Raw genomic sequence first — 24829 nt, forward strand, 5'->3', positions numbered from 1 at the left:
AATAAAAGTGTAGAGCGAGAGTGAGAGCACTTTTGTTCTATTTTTTACTTGAAATTATTTCATTCAGCAGTCTGTCTTTTTTATTACCAGGATTTGACATTAGCACTCCAAGCTATATTAGCATCCATTTCAGCAGTTCAGTAATGGTATTAAAAAAACACTTAACTTCAACGGTGAATGGTTGTATGACAGTACCATAAAAATCCACATTAAAAAAAAACTTATGTATTTGTCCCTGCAAATTATTTTTCACTCGTTTAACCACTTCAAAACTGCACTCTCTTGACTGGTGTTTGCAGGAGCTTTAGCAGCAAGGAAGGCTTGTAAAGGAGCTTCAACTGCAGCAACAATGGCATAAAGAGAAAAATTAAGACATTTGAAGAAGAAGAAAAATGTGATAGGAACATGCAAGCACACATACATATACAACAAAGACCTCTCATTTTGAGTGGGTGCCTGTCATTCATCAGCTGAAGTAAGATTTTTAAACTCAAATCACTTGAGGTAAAATCTTTGGCATCTTCCAGATTTCTGGGATTTAATTTTGAACCCAGCACTCTCCAAGCTTGGGACGGCAGCCTAACTATCTTGGCACTGCAGCGCATTCATAAATGACTGCATTAGGTTCTAAATTTTGATTAAACATTCTGTAATTAATCAATGGTAGACATGAAGCAGTTGGCAAGGTCCAGAGCTGCAAAATGTTTAAGACATAAAACATTACAAAGTAATTAGAATGTGCTCCTTCAAGAGAAGGATTGCCTTCAATAAAGAGGTAAATGATAGCATCATGTTTATTGTGGACGTAGGCAGCCAGTGCAATATGATAAACTGCAGGAGATACACGTATCAGTAATCATCCACATTATTAGTGTCATTAATCATAATTCTAAAAATATGACAGCAGCAGCCAACTTTTTGACCAATTTTGCCTCTGCCTGTTGGCCGTTATAACTTCACTAATAGACTGCAGAGCTCCTGTGCGTGGCAGTTTGCATTGAGAATGGAAGGTTAATTATATTTGAGCTGCTGATTCCTTCTCTCCTTGGAAAAGACTGAGCACTTTGACAATCCCAGGAGCTCACTGCTGTTAAACCAGTAAAAGTACTTTATTGAAATTTTCTTTGTTGGTCAGGAATGAGTAGATGTTTCAAATGAGATATAAGCGCCAGGCTGGGACAGCCGCTAATGTTTCTTCCAAAATAATCCTTGGACAGCAAGCTGAACTTAGATATCTTTGTACATTCTCCTGTGGATGAGTAAAAAGTTGAGATTTTAATAAATGCTGACAATAGCATGTATGGAAGAATCTCCATAGCATGTATGGAAGAGGATTTAAATTACTGAGAAGTTTGTGCATCAATGAAAGGAGGTTTTAGGATAATCAGCTATCTGTTGACCTGATAGGGCTCCTTATTTAGTAAGGAAAATTACTAATAGAGGAACCCTATTGAAATGCCACATCATATTTTGTTTTATAGTTCCTCTGATATTATATAAATAAAACCAGCATTTTTAGCGAAACAAACATTAGGAATGAGAATTACTATTGCATTTTGATCAAAATAAATGGTTTACAGATTTGCTGTGGCATCTGAAATTGTACAAAACTATCCCTGGACCTCAGGTTTTATTATTATTTTGAACTTGAGGTTCAATGAATAAAGAATCTGTAAATCTCCTAAGCAAACCGTGAGATAATGTGTTGCTGTGCATCAACATCTGAGAGAAAAGATTTGGTTTGAAATCAGAGCTAGGGGAAAACTAGGAATTGTATCTGAATTGTTTCTTTATTTCTGCATAAACTGAAACTTGGAGTTCAGTAAAATTCATGAGTGACATGCTGAACTTTAGGGTCTGTTTGTCTAAAAACTTGCAAAATTATCACTTTTGCCTGTAGCAGTAAAATTAAATGAAGGATGAAAACTTCTGATTGCAAAACTTGGTTTATGTAAAATTTAGATCATTTCGGTTTGAAAAGAAATGTTAATGCATGTATTCTTCATCCCTTCAGTATTTCTTAAGGGAAAATACATCTTGTGTCAAGGACTAGCAAATACTTCAACAGAGTGGATATGAGCACTTCATGCATGACTGCAGTACACTGCACCAGCTAAACTTCTCTGTAGAGCTTGTGTAAATGGTAGGAAAAGCTTTGGAGTGAAAGACAGCAGTGCTAAGCACCTGTTATGCCCATCAAAGGACTTTGTCATATGTATAACAACTTCTCGTGCATGTAACATTGTGACACTGTGTTAGTTCACTTAGAAAATATTCTGTCAGACAAATCCTCTTTTTCTAAACTTTCTCAGCCAGTCCAGATATTAGACAAGAGTGCTGGCTATTTTGTAATGAGTCTGTTTTGCTTCCAGGCAGCTAGTAAAGTGAGAGGTTGAAGTGTTGCAACACAGTTTTGATCGTTTCTCAGAAACTTTGGCAAGTACACCAGTCATTGTGCTTTTTGTTTGTAACATCTTTTGATCTTTAATGGACAATGATAGTAATATATTAAGAGGCCAGCATAACCTCAATGCTTCTGAGCATGCACAACTGTTGTGAACGATTAATTCTGTTCACACCATAAGGACCATTTCACTAAACACCTCAACAGGTATGTACTGAATTATTGGACCTTTCAAAAGTCCCAGGCATGACAAATTGGGTTTTTTTAAATTATTTGGTAGCAAAAATTGCCATCAAATATCAGTTTCATATTTAACCTGAGTATTTGCCCGCACAGTCAACTATCCTGCCTTCCTAAATGCTATCACTGCATTAACATTTTTTATGCATTCCATGGTGATGATAAATTGTTTTCTGACTCTAACTGTGGATTAAGTATGCAAAAGGCATGTTTGCCACTGCCAACAAACCAATAATTCTCACTAACATCTTCAGAGTTACAGCATTTATAAAGTTGCAAAGTGGAGTAAACAAACCATCTGTTTGGCTTTACCATATATGTCATGCTCTCTTATTAGCATATTACAATTCATTTAGTAAACAAATTTGGTGATTTTGTTCATGTCAAAGTTAGAGGGAGCTGGAAGATGATTAACATTCCTGGGACAGGCACATTAATACATTGCTTCCTCTGCAAAGTTAAATGGCTTCTCAGGAGAATCACCCCTTGTTGACAAGATGAGACTGTCAATTTTGTTTGCCTGCCACATTAGGGGCCGTAAGGGGATGGGAAGCTCTGAGAAAGAGGAGCAGTGTAGGCAGCATAATTCACTGTGAATTGAAAAAAGAAGTCTAATTCTGATAAATGGTCGACCCCAATACATCCTACCTGTTATTACAACAGACGTGCCGTATCTGTGCAGTAAATTAGTTAAACCCCTAAAGAGTTTGATAGGAGCTTATCTTCAAGTGAATAATTTGAGTGTAGAGGGAGCTGTCTTCGTGACCAGTGTGAGTGATTTGTTTCATATTGAAAGGGATTGAAATGACTGGGCTCCACATCTTTAATTTGCAAGAACTTGCTTGTCCTTTATTTCCTGTATTTAATAAGCACTGGGTTTTTTTTTTTACTTTTTTTAATAGGGGCTGAACTGTATTTTACCTTTTGAATTTTCTTCCTATGAAAGGTTAATATTTTTCAGATTCTATGCAATTTCAGGCCTCAAGAGCTGATGCTATTACCTTGTTCATGTAGAAATGCCACGGTTTTATCGGGTAGTATAGTATTTTTGCTTTGTGTCTTTCTAAAGTCTAGCTCTATACCTACTTTTCCCCTAACACTCAGAGGCAAATTAAATATGATCAAATACATGGAAGCACTAATGTACAGACTTAAACTTTGTCCCTGTTCAGATAAATGTGAGTTTTATAATTTAGGTCAGATCAGGATTTCAGACTGTTACCATCTTTGCTTAGATTTATGGATTTTTTTTTCTTTTTAATTAAAAAAAAAAACAGAACAAAACAAACCCTGTATCAAAGACTGCTGATAGAGTGGCAAAATTAGAACAGTAAGTGAGAAGATAATTTCTTTAACAGTTTCTGTTACTAATTAAATTCCAGGAACTGTTTTATTGTTGATTCTCGTAAGCAAATGGGAGAAATTATTGCTGCTTCTTTCTTGAAGAAATATCAGAATTGAGGCCATATCTTTCTCATAAATATGTACACTGTTATATTTAGCCAGAGTCTTACTTTCTGGTTCTTTGATTTTAGCTGCATGAAACTCAGCACTTTCAGTCTGCAGAGATTCTGAGAAAGCATAAAATTCTGGGTTTACTTTCCATAGTGTTCACCTATTCTGGGCCTTTCTATGAGTTTCAGGCTTAAAAAGCAGGAAAGGGACATGAAATTGAGGTAAGAGCATGTTACTAAATTGTGTGGGCAACTAAAAACATGTGAAAATTTAAAACAAAACCAAAAGTCTTAATTCTCTTTGCCTTTGAGATGAAGAGAAATAAAGAAAACTTTCCTTTAACATTTCATTATGGGTAAAAATGTAGGCTGAATACTGAGCTGAAAAAAAAATCTCACAGGAGGAGTAATGAAAATTTCATTGTTTATATTTTAAACCAGATTGATAGAGCTTAGTTGTAAGCTAAGTATAGCAGGAGGATAGCTTTTATGGAACCTGGACAACTAGAGCAGTAATTTCCATCTCCAACTTTGCTAAGAGGTTCATCAGTTTATACATAAATCGCCAGCCAATTGTGTTCTGGGCTTTGATTTTCGAATAAAACTTTCTCTGAAGATTTTGTGTTTTCAGGTTTTATAACTCAATAGTAGCTTCCGTCTTCTTAAAAAAAAATTTATACTATCACTCAGAAAAAACATAATTAGACGGAAAATAATTTTATGCTGTTTTTACATGAATTAAGTCTCAAAATATAATTTTATAGTGTTACTTAATGCTGGGATTACTTATTGATCTTGAAACGAAGCTGACCAAAGACTGATGGTCTCCTGCTGTTACGTTCTGTTTGTGATTTCTTTGTAGTGTTAGAATGGTAAAGCTAGATGTTATTAATTTATCAAATCATGTGTTTTCCAGAAAAGTCACATTCAGAATATCTGAAATGTAAGAAATTGGGATGGTGGCTTTCTTGGAAACATAGGAAGAACAGTTGTGGCTGGATACAGCTAGAAATGTGGAAATAGATAGTTTCAGAATTTTAATGAACAATACAGTTTACTTTGATGGTTGATTGAGATCTTTATCAGGGAGCTTTGTCACTTACAATCAGACAAGAAGTAGTAGCTAGGGCATTTAACTGGGACATCAGTTGGCTTGGCTTTTCTGTCTCACTGCATCAAGCAGTGGAAAGTGGGTTTCCACAATCCCTAACTGACTGCCCTAACAACTGTGCATCTCTTTCATTCTCACTCCTTTTTTCTCCCTCATCCCATAATATTTAAGTATAATCATACTAAATATTGCTAAAATAATTAATAAAATAACACTATATGCCTAATTTTCAACAGCCTGTCCTGTTCTGAACGGTGAACACATTCAACCTGATTTTTCATGCGGTTGGTTTTGTGCCCTCTATAATGCTCACATCTAAAAAAGCAGTGCTCTTTTAATCTGAATTCTCTATCTCTGCTCTGTGCATCAGAGATGAGGTTTGCCCTGGTGCAGATAGGATTGCAGCTATGGGTACATCCAAATTTGGCCTTGAGTCATCCATAGGATTGGATGACTCAATGCCAATTTCTATACCAAGACAAATTCTACTCTGATAAATTCCTTCTCACTCACTTCAAAATGAAATTTAAAGACTGACTAAATGAAAAAAACTAAACTTAAGTGGCAATTACATTTTTTCTTTCCAACAAATGGACAGTAAATTAACAAAATCAGATTCCTTGACAAGCATAAAAGGAAACTGCTAAAGAGATCCCAGTCAGGATTTATGATCTGTGTAAATAGAATGTATGTTTAATTGACCATATTTCCTAGGTTTATAATCCCCTTCCTTCTGTTGGTGCATAGTGCATCTGTCACTAAGAAATTTGCAAGTAGTAGGTAGGGTGTAACCAACAATGAATTCTAGTAAAGATGGAGTACTTCCATGAACTTTGCAAGAGAAGGAAAATACTACCACCAGCAGGATCATGCCCAGAATCAGGGAGCTTCTGTAGCTGTGGTAGGATTCTGCATTGCACTGCTACTGAAACTCCTGCCTGAAAAGGCAGTGGTGGACTCAGAGGTTGACATTTCACCACAACCACAGATCTTATGTGTATGATCATTATCATCATCATCATCCTCATGGCAGAACTGCTCCATTCTTATGGTCAAATTCACTCTAGTGAGAGCTTTGCACACACGTTTGCCTTCCATATAAGTAATTAATTAACAGTAACTTGAAAAGTGTGGTATTTATGTAAAAAGAATCAGATATTCTGGGTCCTAGAATTTGCTCAAACTTCCTTGCCACAACAAGCAACATTTCAAAACATCTTTTCAAAACATCATTTCAAATACCCTCCTCATTTGCATGGGTATCTGACACGTAGTACAGTCCTCAACAGGTATCTGAACATTCTGTGCCCCAGATAGTATTTTCAAAACAAACCCTCTTCACCATCCCTTGTTGCCTAGGAACTGATAGGTATAGTAACTGAAGCAGAGTGAGATATGCCTTTAGTTAAACTCATTTGATGGCATATTTCTGTCTGGAAGACTTCAATCACCAGTTGTCTTTACACAACATTTCCACTGTGAGGATCAAATGCCATTCTGGTGGTTGATGTACAAATGAGCAATCTAGGAAGTCCAGAGGCTTTGAAAGGATTTAATTGGGTCAAATATTTTGTTTCATACACATGTATTTATGTCTCCCAATCATTTATGTTCTTTAAGTTCTTTTCCCTGCAGATACAGCAACAGTTGCAGCGTTGCAAATGGCACCAGAGATGGCCCTAAATTATCTAGCTGAGGTATAAGAAGTAATGAAGCCATGGCAAGATGAAGCTCAGCAGGTTTTGGCATATTTTGCTTTCAAGATTTTCAGTCTGATGGCAGCGTTCATGCATTGGCACAAATCACTCTGCCCAAGCTGTGTCTCAGCTTACTCTGGGACCACTGTTAACATATACCTGGGAGCAGAGAAGGAAGACGTAAGGAGCTTTGTAAATCACATCAGGGAACAGAATAGCTGAAGCAAGAAACTTTAGGTGTCATGGGGAGGAGCAGATGAACAAGATGACAGGTGGTTAGCATTGGCTGAGGGCTCGTAGGGGACTCCTAGGGTTTGGGAGTGACAAAGCAGAGGAGAAGGGGTTGGATTAGGATGGAAAGTCTCTGTTTGGTATGCAAAAGGGCGTATGAGGCTTTTATGTTTTTAATAAGATCTCAAAACTTCAGTTTCTAAATAAATGAATTTTTTTCACAGCTCGTACCTCCTTCTCCACTAGAATATTTTCACATATGATATTTAGGGACAGTATTAAGCACAAGTGAAATAGATTAAGAAATGAATGTAAAAGAATCAATTCTTTTGAACTGTGGTTGCATAATGGAAATCGACTGCTATGAATGAACCTATGTTCAGAAGTTATGAACAGCAGAGCTAATGCACTGCCATGAGTTCATCTTTATTATTGCATTACACCTGAATCAATTGATAAAGTAGCTTCTTTTTAAGGCTAGGAATGGCACTTAATTGAATAAAAGTCAATGTAATTATATTAGGAGAATCCAACAGTACTGCTGACAGCGGAAAAGGGACACTACTGTGCAGGGTGCCAGAACTGGTCCGCACATTTCTGCACATCGTTTGCCTGACAGATATTATGGGCTGGTACATACTTTAACTAGATTACTGATTGTTACTGCTGTAAGTGAGAATTTAATAAGGGAGGCATCTCTTCTTATCAGAGCATCAGCAGAGTTTGCATCCTTATACTGGTCTTTCTCAGAATGGCCTCTGTCTGTCTGGCGCTTGATGCCCCCTCTTTAACATGGCAGTTTATTCTTTTCTCTTCATTTACTGAATGCTGAAGGTTTTTTCACTGCATGCCTCACTGTTGTTTTTCTCAACAGAAAACCAAGGAAAGAGTAGGCACAAATGCATGGAAGCAGCAATTACAGTTATCCTGACTAGCTTGTATGCTGAAACAAATTCCCATAACACAGGAGTGAAGAGGGGAGAAAAGGGGAGAAATTATAAGTACACACATGAGTACTTTATGAATAGTTTGCAGTTAGCCTTATGATGATAAGCATAATTGTGCTTTTACAGTCATTTAATAACTCTGGTCAATGTGGACAGGCCTTCACAGTAAGCGTTTCCTGTACTGCACTTAGCAACTTTAAATGGAGCTATATTCTATCTGAAACCAGGAAGGCAAGGGACCATCAGGACTACTGTTTATCATTCATGTATGTGCACTGCATGCATCTGTTCAGAACTCATTTGTGGATAATAATTGGTATGAATATGCTTTGATTAATTTGCTTTATGTTTTCTGTATTGTGTGATTGAGTCAGTATCCATCAGGACAACAGTATAAGTGATATTGCAGCTGACAAAAACCAGGTTCACAATCAAGACTTTTTAAAAGTCTGTGTTTTATTGGTTTCAGATTTTTTTTTTTTTGAACCAGATATGTCTGGATTGGAATGTGAATTTGTTTTCTCTCTCTTTCTCTCTCTCTCTCTCTCTCTCTCTCTCTCTCTCTTTCTCTATCTCTCTCTCTCTCTCTCTCTCCCCCCCCCCTTCCCCCCTTTCTTTCTCTCTTCTCCTCTCCTCTCTCTCTTTTGTGATCTCAATTTAGCAAAAGATTAGAAAGCTGATCTTATCACAAGGTAAGCTCAGCCTTCCTAAGTGCAGTGTGGGGATATGCATAATTACACTTCTATGCCTCAAAAAAGCAATGGTGCTACATTTGCTTGTGTGAAAAGAGTATTTCCCATGTGGGACAAAAGCAAGAAATACTCTCCACTTTTTCCGCCCTTGCCCATACCTCTCAACTGTCTCTCATTAGGAGAGAAATCCTCTGTTCTAGACCATCCCCTTACTGGAGTAATTGTATCCCAAGCACCCACAATTCAATTAAACTTCGCTTCAGTATTAGTTTTATGTCAGAGAACAGGTACCTGCATTTGCAGGTGAATGGGACAGTTCTATTGCTGTTTGTTTATTCCCTTAAGTTACCAGATAAATGAATCACAAAGTAAGTGTTAGAAAATTACAGAGATTTACTCCACATCAATTTAATCTTCCTACATTTGCATTTGTTTTGTTTATTTGCCTTGTATTGCTGTGCCATGTTTGGGACTTCAGTTGGTTGAGAGGTATGTTTCAAAGGGTTTCTTAAAATAAAAGCTTCCAATAAGGAAATATTGCTAATAGCTATTGTTCCTCTTCTCCCTTTTTTTGTTAATGAAGGACCTGAATATCTGTAAAATATTTGATCATTGTTATGTCTTCCCTTGCCAATTTTGTACCTAGTGCTTTTTGCAAATTAAGCTATTCCTATGTTAAAATTCTCTCTTTCTCTCTCTCTTTCCCCACCCTCCTCCCGCTCCCCATCCCCCCCCTCTTCTTTTCCCTCCTACATTTGGGCTCTGATCTGCAATTTATAATGGGCAGACAGACTGGTGAGTCTGCATGTTGTAAATTGCGGGTTTGGGTCCTTAGCTTGCAAAGAATGTTTTGCAGTAGAACTTCGCTAATTCTTTTTTTGCTGACTCGAAATTCAAGTCACCCTCCAAAGAAACTGAATAAATATTTGTAATTTCCTCAGTAATGCTGCACATTCTGAAAACTGAACCCCAAAGTTTTCTATTACTGAAAACTTTACACTGATTTCTTATGCTTAAGCACTCCAGCAAAATGAGCATGTTCTGTGTTCAGAGGTCTTTGATGTCTGTCATGTTTGTTGTTGCATCATTAATTCAGAAAATGCAGTTTTTCAAAGAGGGTTTCCTGACACTACTGCAAATCAGTGAGGTTCTACTGCAGTGGATGAATAAAGCCAATGCCAAAAGTGGAGAGTAGAATGCAGTTTCAAATAATAGGCTATTTTACATGTTTACTAACTCAAAGGCTTACATTGTTTTCAAATATAGAGCTTTATTTTATGAGAGCAAAGGCCCAGATCCTGTAAAACACTTGAGAGTCTTTTAATTTGCAGTTCTTGGGATCTGGTTTAAAATCTACCTCCATCAGTGACAGTTTGCCATTGTCTTGAATATCTGCAGTAACTTCAGCAAATACCTAAACCAATCCACACTTAAGTTTTTTTATTGATTTGGGGCAAAATTCTCAGTGCCATTAATAGGGTTTTTTTACTGATATTACACTGCTTGAGTCAATCAGGACTGCATGCAGACAGTACAGGAAAAGGACAGGGAGGAGTGGCAGTGACAACTTTGAGGGATGAAACCACTAACTTTGACTAAGATTTTCAGAAACTTACATGTAGATTTCAAAGACTTGTTCTCTTAAACCCTTCAAGTCTTCTTCATCTTGGTTTGGCCTGATTCTGAATCCCTTTATACAAGAATTAAATTACCAGAATCAGGGCCTCAGTTACCTTTATTTTACTCTTCCCAAATATTTCACTTACAGAGTTATGTGAGTACATGTATATATAAATATAAACATCTTTTGATGTATGTATATATGAATAAGTATCTAAAGACATGGATACAAAGTAAGACATAGCTAGACACACATTCATATATTCCATATATTAATATTTTTGCCTCTTGAAGAGAAAGAAAGTCAGCAGGGATTCAGGAACAAAGAAGAGCATTTTGTATTTTCTGTTAGTAAAATTTATTATTTTTTATATTTCAAATAAAAAGGCTGTAGCTGCTGTTGGAGACTAATGTTGAGGAGCAGCAGCTAACAAGAAAAACAATAAAGGGGGGAATTTGCTTGTTTTGTTTAGTTTTAATATTGCAATTTGTGCACTTATAGAAAGACTGAAATTTCCAAGCAACATGGATAGAGGATATTTTATGAGAAATTATCAATGAATCATAATTTGGATTTGGTGCTTGTTGACTGTATGTTTAATCAAAAATACTGTACATTTTTCCTTTTCTCCCTTCCCTCTTCCTTTCCCAGACACAGTGCTAACATAAACCTGCACCGTAAACTGTTGACCAAAGAACTGGATGACATGGGCTTGGACACTTCACAGCCTTCTCTTAGTAAGGACCTCCGCGATGAATTTTTGGTGAAGATATATGGCGCTCAGCATCAGATGGGGCTTGACATAAGGGAAGACACCTCCTCGCCTGCTGGCACTGAGGATTCCCATATGAATGGGTACGGCAGGGGCATGGCAGAAGACTATATGGTACTAGACCTGAGCACCACCTCCAGCATCCAGTCCAGCAGCAGTATCCATTCCTCAAGAGAATCTGATGCAGGAAGCGATGAGGGTATTCTCCTGGATGACGTCGATGGGGCAAGTGACAGCGGGGAATCTGCCCACAAAGCAGATGCCCCTGCCTTAGCTGTAGGTATGGGCACCGATGTCCCAGGATCCCTCATGTTCAACAGTGTTTCGGTGAGCAACGGTGGGATAATGTGTAACATTTGCCACAAAATGTACAGCAACAAGGGAACCCTCAGAGTGCACTACAAAACAGTGCACTTGCGAGAAATGCACAAGTGCAAAGTCCCTGGGTGCAACATGATGTTCTCCTCTGTCCGTAGCCGAAACCGGCACAGCCAGAACCCCAATCTGCATAAAAACATTCCTTTCACTTCAGTAGATTAGGTCAACTATGGACAGAGCAAAATGCCAGCTCTCAGAGAGGGCCCACTACATCTGAACTGCCATAAACAGTCTCCCTTCATATATATATATATATATGTATGTATATGTATATATATATACACACACACATAAATATACATATATATATATATAATTTTTTTCTTTTCTTTTTTAGCAAAAGAAAAAAACACCAGGTGCTTTTTCCCCTTTCTTGGTTGTTGGGGTTTTTTTCTTTTTTTTTTTAATAGAAACAAACACGTAGGACCTTTAATTTGGGGGAAGAGATCCTTCATTAAAGCAAACAAACAAAAAACAAATAGAAAAACTGCAGTTGTCCCTAGTTCTGTTAGAATGTTTTGGTCATCTCCAAAGAGCCAGTTTGTTCTTCCCATAACTTTTGCCTGAAAAAAAAAGAACAAAAAAGAACAAAAAAAAAAAAAAAAACCAAACCCAGAACAAAACAAAACAAAAAAAAAACCAACAAAAAACACACAAAAATCCCCCCAAAAACACAAAAAAATTGCAAACAAACAAAAAGAGAAAGAAAAAACAATCTACTTAGTTGTCTTTGTGTCTTCTAAGCATTGGGGATAACGTTCTACTAAGCATGGCTGTTACACTTGTATATATATATTGAGCCTTGATAGGCCTATGATGTAAAACAATTGTATTGATGGTGGTTTAACTCTAATTTTTTTGCTTAATTTTTACAGTTACATTCAGCTGTTAGATAAGCAGGAAAAATAGTTTGCTGCCTAGTTTTACTCATTTATGTTAGCTTTAATGCACATTTTTAAAAGAACCACGGTCTTGTTTTAACTACCTGCTAGATATAAGTAATACAGAGGTGCTGGCATGCTTTACAGCACCTGATTTGATACAGTTTTTTTGTCTTGTACTATTACATAAATCCAGTCATGCACTTTTTCGTACACTACAAGGGGATGTGTAATAATATCCATGCTTTTTTTTTTTCTTAAACTATTGCCATATTTTCAGTAAGTGTCTTTAAAAAAAATACACTTAGATAAAAGTGATCTGGTCAGTATGAGGGCATGAATGCCAAACAAAGAGTATTAGTGTTTAGTGTTAATACGAAAGTGCCAACTTTGCACACATTTTGGAAAAAGAAAATGTAGTTGTTCACCATAACCACAGTTGTAGTTTTTGGACTACACACAGAAAAATACTGGGGAGGGAACAGGGGTAAAGTGAAATACAGAATCCTTGGTGCTTTTTTCAAGTGCCAATTATTACTAGAAACAATAGTGCATCCTTATTCCTTATATACTACATTGCATAAAAGTGGAAAAAAACCCCAGAATTTTGTCATGTGAACCAGTAGAAATTTTGTTTTGTCAAACATGCATAATATTTGGGGATACAAATGCTGATACTACTTGTCACAGAACAAAGATGAATATAATTTTGTGTGCTTCTTATTATAGCCTGGATTTTTGTGGTGTTTTAAAAAAAAATCAAAATGAACAGGGAAATAATGTTAACTATGTTGTTCTGTAAAGTTGTCTTTTTTTGCAATGGAAAGTGCTGTAGTATGATTAAGGCATGTTTTATAGAAGCAATCAAAAGAAATTAATGGCAGAAGCACTTAGTAGCTCTGAAAATATATGCTGGACTTTTTATTGGGTTACTTTCCCTTTGGATAAAATTAGAAGACAGAGAAAAAGGATGTCTAGTTGTATTAATGTTTTGTGTTTCACTCGCATGATTTGTCAGAAAATAACAAAAGTCCAAGAAATATAGTGAGCAAGAGAGCGAGCCAACCAGGAGACAGAGAAGGAGCAAGCAGTTGAGAAAGGCAGAGAGAAAGGAGGCTGCCCTCTGAATTTTTTTGTTTCCGGTGTTTACACATGTTGCTTGAGCTGGTAAACCACACTGGCAGCCTTAGTTACCACAACATACTGACAGAGGGATGGTATTTACTTAAGCTCAATCTACAGCCAAAGCCATTAGGATGTGTGTTGTAGACTCTTTTCTTTACAAAACGAATAACAATAACAAAATCAAAAACAAACAAACAAAGCAACCCCTAAGGGATATTTCAGCATACAATAAAATATTCCTTCAGTGAGAATGTGTTCCTTTTCTGTATTTACTGACCCAGAACATTATTCTTAGCAAAGAGTCAGAAATGCTCCATTGTTTCAGCTTGTCGCTGTATTGTTTTGCTGTGCATTTTGATTATTCTTACTTTTTAGGTCCACTTGAGTACTTAACTCCTATTACATTTTCTAGAGGAAACTCTTAATATAGATTTCCTCGTTTTTAGTACTTTTTATGCATTTCAGTATTTTTGTTTCCAAAAGTAGGAATCAATATCTAATAAATCAGTATTTCCAGTTGTAGAAAATAAGAGTATTTCTAAATGAATTCTCACTATGTTCCTATGAGTTACAAGCCTCTGATCATTTGTTTTATTTTGTGCACTCATGAAGCCCTGAAAACATTTGTGAATTCCACAGAAAACTATACGAAAAATTTACCTTCTGGTTTATCAAAAAAAAACTTTATAGCAAAAAAGTAAGCTGTTTCACTGACATTTTTCTTTCATCTTTTTTATTTTCTTCAAAATCTCAACTACTTTGCCTTGTTAAATTGAGTGATCTGCTTTGTTTTGTTTTATGTTGTGCAAGCTCAGTGTATTTGTGAGAAAGGGAAATTAGAACAATAAGAGTGTATTTTTCCAAAACACATGAACCTTTGTAGTGTTAGCTGCACTGCACTCTCATCTCTCCTCCCAGGCTAATAGGAACAACTAATACAGAAAGTCTAAAAAATGAAATAACTAAAATGGAATTATATATACAGGAAAAAAAAACCCCACTCTTTTGTAGTACACACGGTATAAATAAATATAATTTTTTAATGAAAAACACATTTGAGCTATATAAAGAATTCCTCACTGAATGAATCACTGTTCAGCATTCTTATTTCACTATGGTTCTGTTAGAGATCAATTGAGTTTGATAAGCTTGTTTGAAAGTTTATGCATCACCTGTAGATAAATTCAGCAGATCATTGACATAGAAGAAAAAAAAGAAAATCTGTTTATTATGCAAAATTGAACAGCACATACTAAAAATTAAGGAAAAAGGGACAAACCTCCAAAAACTGTTAGGAGCTCATAAGTCCTATTTTTAATTTCATTCAGATTTTGCTTAAACTACGTAGAAGGTATCATCTCTGTCTTGGAGACAGAACACTACTTACTGTTATTTTTAGGCAAATCTAGGCAAAAAGTAGTTTCTTCAGTGTTAGTGATACTAATGTCAGAACAGTCTTTTTCTTAGAAGGGCACTTACACTTACTTTGAATTGAATGGCATTTCCCTCCTTTCAACTTCGCATGCATCTCTATGAGAATCTGTATTTATCAGAATTGTTCTTGCGGTGGAATTTATATCATCTGACATTATCTGAAAAATTCATAAAGGGGCTCTGGCACAGCAGCTTGGTTTTACTGAAAGTAGCATTTCTGGTTGATCTCAGCAGAGAGCCAGAGTGCAGTAATAATGACCAAACATCTCATCTCTTCACCAGAGAACATGGCCTGTAATGGAGTGATGACATGATAAGTATTGTGCAGTTGCTTATGTTATCACAAATCTGTGGCTATCCCTTCGGTTTCCAAAGGTATCAGTCTAAACCATTTTGCAAGAACTAGACCAGCTTGGAGGAAGATCCTCTTCCCTTTACATGGAGTTTGTTCCTTCTTTTTTGGTTCCTGTAGTTATTGTGGTCACTCTTCCCATATTGTTTCACTGTTTTATTCAAGGTAGTTGTATTTTTCTGTAAATATCAAAAAACTTTGTCTGCGATTAGAAAATAACTGTACTGGACCTCCTTTAGAAACAGAACTATTTGTCTGGAGGTTGTTTAGGATTTTTCTTTTCATTGGGAGGGTTGGAGGGTATGGTGTGTCAGGAAAGCATATGTTAATGGTTAATCATTAGGTACCTTCTGAAAAACTCTATGAAAATTTGGAAGGAAAACAGCACAGTCAAAGCACAAGAATGGAAACCATGAGTTTTAACACCCCTGGTAGCCCCTTCTAACTTTTTAGCCTCACACATATCATATCACTTACCCACTTATGTTTCAGTCTATTAGGCTGTCACTAATACTAATATGATTTTGCCCATAAGTGCGCTCCTGTGAGGACCAATTAGCTGGTATTAGTAAAGAGCTAATTTAACTCATAAATATTTTTGCACACCTTAAAATATTTAGTCAATTTTTCTGAGCTATATCTCAATCAGGTACGTTTTATTATGCCCGAGATTTTAACCCTGCCTTTTAAATTGTAGCTGATGCTGTGGTGACACTGTAGACATGCGCAAGGTATAAGCACTGTCACTGAGTCACAACTCAATTTGACAAAATGTGAAAGGTATAGATTAAAAACCTTAATAGCACATGGACACTGCTCTTAAAGATCTCTGAAAAGCTTTTCATGTCTGAGCTCATAAAATTTGTATGTTTCCTAGGGATCTGTAGATATTTTACACAGAAGAAATTCTGTAGTGTGTTTGCCATGGGTAAACTTCAGTGTATGTTCCTTCCTTCCTTCCTTCCTTCCTTCCTTCCTTCCTTCCTGCCTTCCTGCCTTCCTGCCTTCCTGCTTTCCTTCCTGCCTTCTTCCATCTCTCCCTCCCTTCCTCCCTTTTCACCTCCCTTCTTCCCTCTCTGTCTTCCTTGTTCCCTGTCTCCCTTCCCCCTGTTGTGGAACTTAAAGTTTTCTGCCTGTTCCACAAGCTTATACATTTTCCATCACCTATATGTTTCCCATTCCATCCCCAAAAAGGGAAGTGTTTAGGAAAAACTAGTAGAGTCAGGTTCTGTGAAGTAGCTGCCAGCATTGGTCAGTACCTCAGTTGATTTGGTTTAGTACAATTAATAGGAAGTGGGGCTCCCAGGATGCACTTGAGTTTTCCCTGAGTTTTGGCCTTTTCAACCCAGTTGAGGATCTAACATAGCTAAATATATAGGGTAGGAATATAAAAGCAACAAGACAAAAAGCTGTGTGGGCATCATGAAAGCTCAGAAATATGATAATTCAAGGTCTGATCTGTTCCAGAGATAGGAATCAATTTCAAGACCAGGGATTTAGTTCCAAAAATTTCTCCTTCAATGTGTGTGATATTTTGTAATCAAAATGCTTGATGTGGACCCATTTTTCATATGGTGGTCGTTAAGGATGTCAGCTGCTGTCAGAAAATAGGACATATTTTTAGATGTGTATTTGTACTCAAATTCTGCAGGACATTTTCACAGCAAAATTGGTGGCAGAGTAAATTATAAGGAGGGGAAAGTGTGTGGTCAAGGAGTGGATACATGCTTCTCTAAGTTTTTTTGCCACATACGTGAACAGAACTGTTACTTCTTCAGTCACCAGAATGTTTTTGTCACTTTTTTTTTTTGGGTTAACAGAATCACTCTTTTTATTTGAAAAGAGAAGCAAAGGTGTCTGTACTAAGGGCAAGGAGGCAGCAGGGGTTCTCTGTGGGGAAAAGGTGAGTGGCAGACACATGATGGCAGCTGGTATATTTCAGTTCCTTCTTAGTTTTGTATTTTTTCTTATGTAGTGACATAAGGAAAAGACTTTGCTGCTATAGTAACTCAACAAAACAGTGACTGTAGTGCTACTTTGCTAGATAAGCATCAGCATATCCTGCTGTTGCCACATGATGAGTTGGGTTTTTTTCTCCCGTACTGTAGGGACATAAAAGGAACTCTTTTCCATGCCCATTTCTACTTCAGGAACAGAGCAACATCATATGATGGACTGAACCTTTCACCCATATGTTTGCCCAAATACATGTCTGTTCCAGTCTCATGGTTTCTGTCTCTTCCTGCCAACACTGCAGCTTTATCACTGCCTTTAAAATGGCTGTTAGAGAGTGAAGTAGCAATTATTTTACATAAGTAGTATTATCTTGAGTCTGTAGTTAACCAGTCTTGTGTGGCTTGTTTTCTCTGTTCAAGTCATGATATTGAATGACAGCTTTGATTTTTGATCAAGGTATATTGATCATGTATATCCCAATACTGTTGCTGTTATGTTTGGCACTGACACTTAAATGAAAACGGTTCTGGACCACCAAAGGGTTAAAAATGGACATGTTTTTGACAAGTCCTCTGACTTTTGCCAGTATTATTGTTCATTATGATGACACTGTGTTTTTTTAAATAGCAGCTGTAGTTGTCATGAAACTATTTTCCCATTCCTCTCCTTTAAAGTGTGATGTTGTAAATTCATGTGACCTTTCCTGCAAAGAATAAATATTTCTTTTTTTATATAAGATCTCAAGACAAGGCTTGTTTTGTAACAAATAGTGGCCCATTACAAAGCAGGAAAAAAACTGAGCTGAGCAGAAAGAAGCTTCAGTTCAATTTCACCTCATATCTTTCTAATAACTTACTTGTCACTTTATTACCTTCCAGTAATGTGAATGCTGCTGACAAGACTGTCACACTAACAGCAGACAACACCCTCTCTTCCTTAGCCCCAGCTCTCCTGGCTACTTATTGCACTGGCCCTGAAGGGACACAAACTAATAGTGTGCTTTCAAGTTCAGCACTTGGCCATCAAATATAAAAGGATGTGTAATTGCCTGTTTATCCCCTGTGAAGGCGAAATTGAGTCTAAGAACCAGGCTTTCCCTCCCCATTCCCTAACACACACACACACACACACACGCAGACACACACACACACACACACACACACACAAACATGCACACACATCTGCAGTGAGTGAAGGGAAGTCCCATCTGGAGCACTTTGATTTGTCTTTGGGAAGCCCAAAGCTGCCACTGGCTGCTCTATCGAGCTATCAGGTAGACAGTAACAAGATGGCTTCTTAGCAAAAGGTCAGCTGAGAAATACTGTCTGTAATGGCACTTTTGTCTGCTTATGTAGCAACTAATTGCTTTGTATTGGCATAAGCCATACTGTGCCTGCTACAAATAGTTGTTTGAATTTGCTACGTCTTGCTGCATAGGTTCAGTGTCAAACAGGATGCACAGTCTATTTTTTTAACAGGTTTAGCCCATCCCTGGGCGAATTTCAGATCAATCTTGTCCTCTTGTGTTCCCATCATGAATGCCAATTCCCTATATCCCATTCTATTGTCATAGGAGAATCTCCTGCTGAGGTCAGCATGAAATTCAGTTAAGTTTATCTTTGATAAGCATATCTGAGACACAATCTGCTGATCTCATGAAAGGAGGAATTTTTTTCTGATTTATAACTTCATTTGCAAGAGCAGTGCTAAACATACGGGCTCCAGAAGTGCTTCTCAGATAGACCATCAGAAGAGAGTTTTATGGTGAAGTAACTTGAGAGCACATGCCATGTTTTAAGAAATTTTAAGTGCATGAAGGCCAGTGTACCTGGCTGCCGTCACTCCCCTTCCATTTTATTGTGTGCTTTCTGACTGCTGAATAGCAGTTGAAAATTCGGGTAGGCAGAGGAGCTGCTGAAGCGTGCTTTCCTTGCAGGCTCTGCAGCATTCCCATGCCAAGATCATAACACTGATCCTGTATGTACCTGTGAACATTGGGCACTGTGGGTTGAACAGTGCTGGCAGCCAGTGCAGCACCAAAAAGACAAAGCCCAAGACCAAGAGATCTAATACACAGCCATTTTGGGATCAATTCATGGCATTGGTTGGCTGCAGCACCTCTTTGCTGGTTCCAGATGCTAATGCTGTCAACAGCACTCTGTGGTAATTTGATGTTTGCTGCAACAGAGGTGATGGTGCCCACCATAAATATACTAAGGTCTTTTACCAGTCAAAAGTCACTGATCTTTTCCCTCCTTTTCCTTCCGAGTTCATCAGAAGCTACAAGGGTGAAACCAGCAGACAAATTCCTGAGGCCTGTTTGTATCAGAAGTCTAAAAGCTGAGCCCAGACTCTGCTTCCCTGTCAACTCCATGTGTGCATGGCACTGACGGAGGTTGAAGCAGCCGGATGAGCTGACCTGCGATGATGAGCTTGGGCAGCCTTTCTTGCTGTACCATTTCCAAGGCTGTTTGTGAAAACTGAGGACTTTCAGATTGAAGAAATATTTTGTGTCCTTTGTGTGTGTTTGTGAATACGTGTGTGAGTGCGAATGTGACCGACAGAGGAGAAACAGACACAGTGTCAGAACAAGGAGCCTTAAAATTAAGATTACAAGTGAACAAAATTATATAATTTCCATCACACTTACATAGTTGTATATATATATTTCCTCATGCATTTAAAAGAACAGGAAGAGTCATGTAGCAAATATCTAATGTGTAGAGAGATTTTTCTGGTGTTCTATAGATTTTGTACATTGCTTTCTTAGAATGTTTGGAGACAAATATTTTAGGAAAATTTAAAAAAGCATCCAGGACAATTATATTTCTAGAGAAGAAAGAGAGAGCAAGACTAGCTAAGTGATGCATAAAGATTTTATAAGGCATCATTGTCAAACAAAAGGTTGAGAATGATCAGAGGATAATGCACAGTTAGGATGGCAAACTCATCAATAGTTAATTACAACCTGTCCAATTCTGCCACGAAATGCAAGAAGCTATGAACAGCAGCTGTGGGGCACCAGTGGCAGTTGTGTGTGCATGTGTTCATGCCTGAGTGTGGGAGCATTATGCAGTCATCACATCCAGATCAAGACATTTTCACCTCCCCATCCCCCCACCACCTCCTGTACTGATGGGGCAGAATGCATCCTGCCCCAGTTACACCTGTGAAATCATACGGTAGCCACATGAACTGTGATTCTAAGGATGTTTTTCTCTAGTTTACCCCATGACCTACAAAATAAATAGGGACACCTAAGCTGTACAAAGGCAGATTTATTCATTATTTTTCAATTATACTTTTACATTTGGATTTTTTTAAAATATTTTTTAACAAATACTTCTACAACCTTCAGCCATTGTATTTAATTTTCCCATTTTCTTTACCACCCCTTTTCCTTTCATTCCAGGAGAGTGTCTCATTAAAATTCTCTCAGAAAAGTAACACATCCTCCTAGTGTTCTTCATTTTGGAAAGTTTTATGCATTCCATCTGTAAAAATGGTTACTGTTTGTAAAGTGGCAAGTTAATAAAATGGCCACTATTATGTGTGTGTGTTTCATTTAGCTATTTAAAAATACAAAATTCAGCATGCTGCTTTTTCTTGTGCAAACTTTGGTTCCTATATCATATGGGGCTCCTTTCCCAGAATATGGCTTGTTTTGGATGGGCAGCATTTGTGTTCTCAGTTCATACCTCCTGCCTGTCCTCCAGTTTATAGGAGTGATCTGCGTTCCAGTGCAATGTATGTGCAACAGGTGTGCAAAGAAGTTGATCTGAATCTGAACACAATCTAAATTTACCCAGGCTGAAATTCCACACACTTTTACTCACCAAAACCAGTTCACTGCAACCTGTTTGTAGCTATACAAATTACTCATTGTGGGGATGGCTGAAGTGATTTGAAGTCTCATTGTTTGACTGAAGGCTCTTGCTCACTGTCAGAGCTGACATTCTAACAGCTTTTAACCTAGAAGGTCAAACACAGTGATTTCCTCTATAGCTGTCTGCTGTGTTTCAGTTCTCCTGAACTGGAAACTGGGGGGCGTTCATGTGGAGATGTAAACTGAGATAAACTGGATTTGAACCTTCATGTATTTGGAAGTTCTTAGGGGTCTGGCAGTGTGTTCAGTCACAGAGGCATAAAGCCTGGAAACACCTTTCTCAGTAGGCATGGGAGGGCTCTCACAGCCTGACTGCATGCAACCCCCTGTGCCAACCAGCGATGCACCAGCAGCAGCAAGGGGGCTGCTGTGTAGAGAATGGAGAGCTTGCTGATGGCTGGCAAATCTGGGCTTGTTCCAGTGGACTTTGTCAAGACATGCTCCTGGGGTACCCCAGCCAGGCACAGGAAAGAGTGGAGTCAAGGCCTGATGGACATTTTTTGCAAAGGTCTTTCTCTGTTTGGAATGGAGGAAGCTTTTCATTTTCACTATTTGATCTCAATGTGAGCAAAACCTGAATGCTCTGCTGTCCTGCCTGCAGAACCAAAGCATGCACTATGGAATATAGCTGTACAAGGGGATACAAAAATTTGCATCATGTTGATCTAATAATCGTGACATTAGTAGTTTCATAAATATTGTATGTAGTCTAAACAAGTTTTTTCCATTAGTAATCTGAGGGAATTAAAAGTCCTGTTTTAATTTGACATTTCTTGTATTTTCTGTACTGTAACAGTCCTACAATATGTCTTTTGCATAAAATGCATAAGGTTTTGGGGATATAAATGGAGTTTTACTCATACTTTGTCCAAATACCTCTTGTAATTTGTATCAAAATTCTTGTACAATTTTTATATTAAAGATTTATCACTCACTGATATTTTTGTCTCTTTGTCTTTTATTTCTTCATTTTTTACTGATTCAAGCAATACACATTTCCATGGAAAGACATAGGGTAACAGAAAGACACTCACCTGCAAATTTTGCATATGGCCTCTTGTAGTTTGAAAGCTGCACACTACATTTAAGAGTTTTGCATGCTTCCCAGAAATTGAATAGGTTAAAGCTTTTTGGAAAGGAGATAATTGTTTTTCCCCCTGGCTTGTACACATTTCCTTAGAAATGTCATACTTAGTGTGGCATCCGTAAACCTACAGCCTCACTAATTTAGTCATCTGACTGTCTGCAAAAAGCCCTTAAGATGGACATTGCTCACACTTAAGTATGGCTGACAGATGAAGTGAAAGATTTTGACAAACTCTAATTTGTGGCGTCCTAGCTCAGTCCTGTTTTTTGCTTTTCAAAGCAGAGGTAAACAGCTCACTAATCTCAGTGTTTGGGTAAGAATTTTCTCATACTTTAAAATGGTGAGAACACTGGGCAAATGTATCACCCCACCAAACTTTATCTGTAAATCTAGGGCAGTAATATTTATCACCAAAGGATTCAAATTTGAGTCCTTGGGATTGGCCTTTTGCTCCATGCTGACTTGACGAGGGTGCAGTGTGAGGAGATGTTTTGAAAACCCATTTGAAGGTCTGAATACTTCCTTTGACTAAGAAATCTTGGTTTTCTTCTGAGAGACATCTGTGTCAGCTAGGAAAATATAAGCAAGATTTCTCTGGGATAAACGCTTTTGGTTTAGATTCCACTCTTATGGTGCTAGTAATTTTCTACATACTGCACCTCTTATTAATAAAGGAAACAAAGTAGTCTCATATTAGGATAGTTTTGTCCATTGCTCTGCACTCATAGAGACAAAAAGGCCATGTTACAAGCATTTCGAAGACAACGTGTTGCAATAAGGTTCTTATTCATTCATTCCACAAGGAAAGACCAAAATAAAACTCAGCTTCTTAAGTGCCACAAAATGCTGAGCACTGGGGAGGTGATGCCTCAAAGCATGTGGGTATGTGCTGAAATGCAGGCGGTCCTGTTTGACAATTAAACAGATATCTGCTTGCAAGTGAGCCCCTCTTCAAACAGCCTCTAAAGAACCTACTCAGTGTTTGACTTGAGTCAATAAGACTTTTTGGTTGTCTCACATTTCCTGATCAGTAAAATGGAGGCAAATGGACTCACCAGCTGAATGTGGGGCTGGGGAAAGAAGGGGATGTGAAAGCCAAATAGCCAGAATTTGCTAAGCACTGTGAACTGAGAAACATTATTGGTGAGTAATACATACTCATATGTATGAGTATACATTTAGGACTTTCCTAAGGTGTTTTCTATTAAGCCTTCCCAGCCCTCCCCAAGACCAATTTTTCTGCAAAATATCTAGCTCTAAAAACAGGATTTCACCTTCTGATCCAGCTGCTTCACAACTTAAATTTAGTTTATGTGTTGAGTCATGAACTATGAGGATACAAGATGTCTGCCACAGGTCCACTAAATAAAGTCTTGAGAGTGTTTATTTCATTTGCCTGTTTTTAATCAGATTGACATAAACAGTTCAATAACAAGCTGAATACATTTAATCCATTACTGACTTGCAGTTATCAGCTTCATGTCACTAAATTGCATGCCATTTTCAATTCCCTTCCCTTCCCTTCCCTTCCCTTCCCTTCCCTTCCCTTCCCTTCCCTTCCCTTCCCTTCCCTTCCCTTCCCTTCCCTTCCCTTCCCGAAACCTTCCCTTCCCGAAACCTTCCCTTCCCTTCCCTTCCCTTCCCTTCCCTTCCCTTCCCTTCCCTTCCCTTCCCTTCCCTTCCCTTCCCTTCCCTTCCCTTCCCTTCCCTTCCCTTCCCTTCCCTTCCCTTCCCTTCCCTTCCCTTCCCTTCCCTTCCCGAAACCTTCCCTTCCCTTCCCGAAACCTTCCCGAAACCTTCCCTTCCCGAAACCTTCCCTTCCCTTCCCGAAACCTTCCCGAAACCTTCCCTTCCCTTCCCGAAACCTTCCCTTCCCTTCCCTTCCCTTCCCTTCCCTTCCCTTCCCTTCCCTTCCCTTCCCTTCCCTTCCCTTCCCTTCCCTTCCCTTCCCTTCCCTTCCCTTCCCTTCCCTTCCCTTCCCTTCCCTTCCCTTCCCTTCCCTTCCCTTCCCTTCCCTTCCCTTCCCTTCCCTTCCCTTCCCTTCCCTTCCCTTCCCTTCCCTTCCCTTCCCTTCCCTTCCCTTCCCTTCCCTTCCCTTCCCTTCCCTTCCCTTCCCTTCCCTTCCCTTCCCTTCCCTTCCCTTCCCTTCCCTTCCCTTCCCTTCCCTTCCCTTCCCTTCCCTTCCCTTCCCTTCCCTTCCCGAAACCTTCCCGAAACCTTCCCGAAACCTTCCCTTCCCTTCCCTTCCCGAAACCTTCCCTTCCCGAAACCTTCCCAAAACCTTCCCGAAACCTTCCCGAAACCTTCCCGAAACCTTCCCGAAACCTTCCCGGAACCTTCCCGGAACCTTCCTGGAACCTTCCCTTCCCGGAACCTTCCTGGAACCTTCCCAGAACCTTCCCTTCCCGAATCTTCCCTTCCCGAACCTTCCCCAACTTTCCCTTTCTCTGAACTTCTCTTCCCTGAACTTCACTTCCCTTTCCCTTCCCTGAACTTCCTTTCCCTGAACTTCCCTGAACTTCCCTAAACTTCCCTGAACTTCTCTTCCCTGAACTTCCGTT

At 38.4% G+C, this 24829-nt stretch overlaps 1 protein-coding gene across 5 annotated transcripts in view; it reads left to right on the forward strand.

Annotated features, from left to right (window-relative positions):
• The window catches only part of BNC2 (basonuclin zinc finger protein 2), a 335988-nt gene extending 313869 nt beyond the window's left edge, over positions 1-22119 (forward strand). For 3 of the 5 annotated variants that reach the window (XM_059873623.1, XM_059873625.1, XM_059873622.1), the window contains exon 6: positions 11049-18031. In XM_059873623.1, the coding sequence (XP_059729606.1) occupies positions 11049-11709 (661 nt within the window). In that variant the 3' untranslated portion in view covers positions 11710-18031. Of the gene's footprint in view, positions 1-11048; positions 18032-19572 lie in introns of those variants that run through there. The other 2 variants (XM_059873626.1, XM_059873627.1) reach the window with 2 other exon arrangements.
• Positions 22120-24829: the final 2710 nt, after the last annotated feature.

The sequence above is a fragment of the Haemorhous mexicanus genome, chromosome Z (assembly GCF_027477595.1).
Source record: "Haemorhous mexicanus isolate bHaeMex1 chromosome Z, bHaeMex1.pri, whole genome shotgun sequence".
Taxonomy (NCBI): domain Eukaryota; kingdom Metazoa; phylum Chordata; class Aves; order Passeriformes; family Fringillidae; genus Haemorhous; species Haemorhous mexicanus.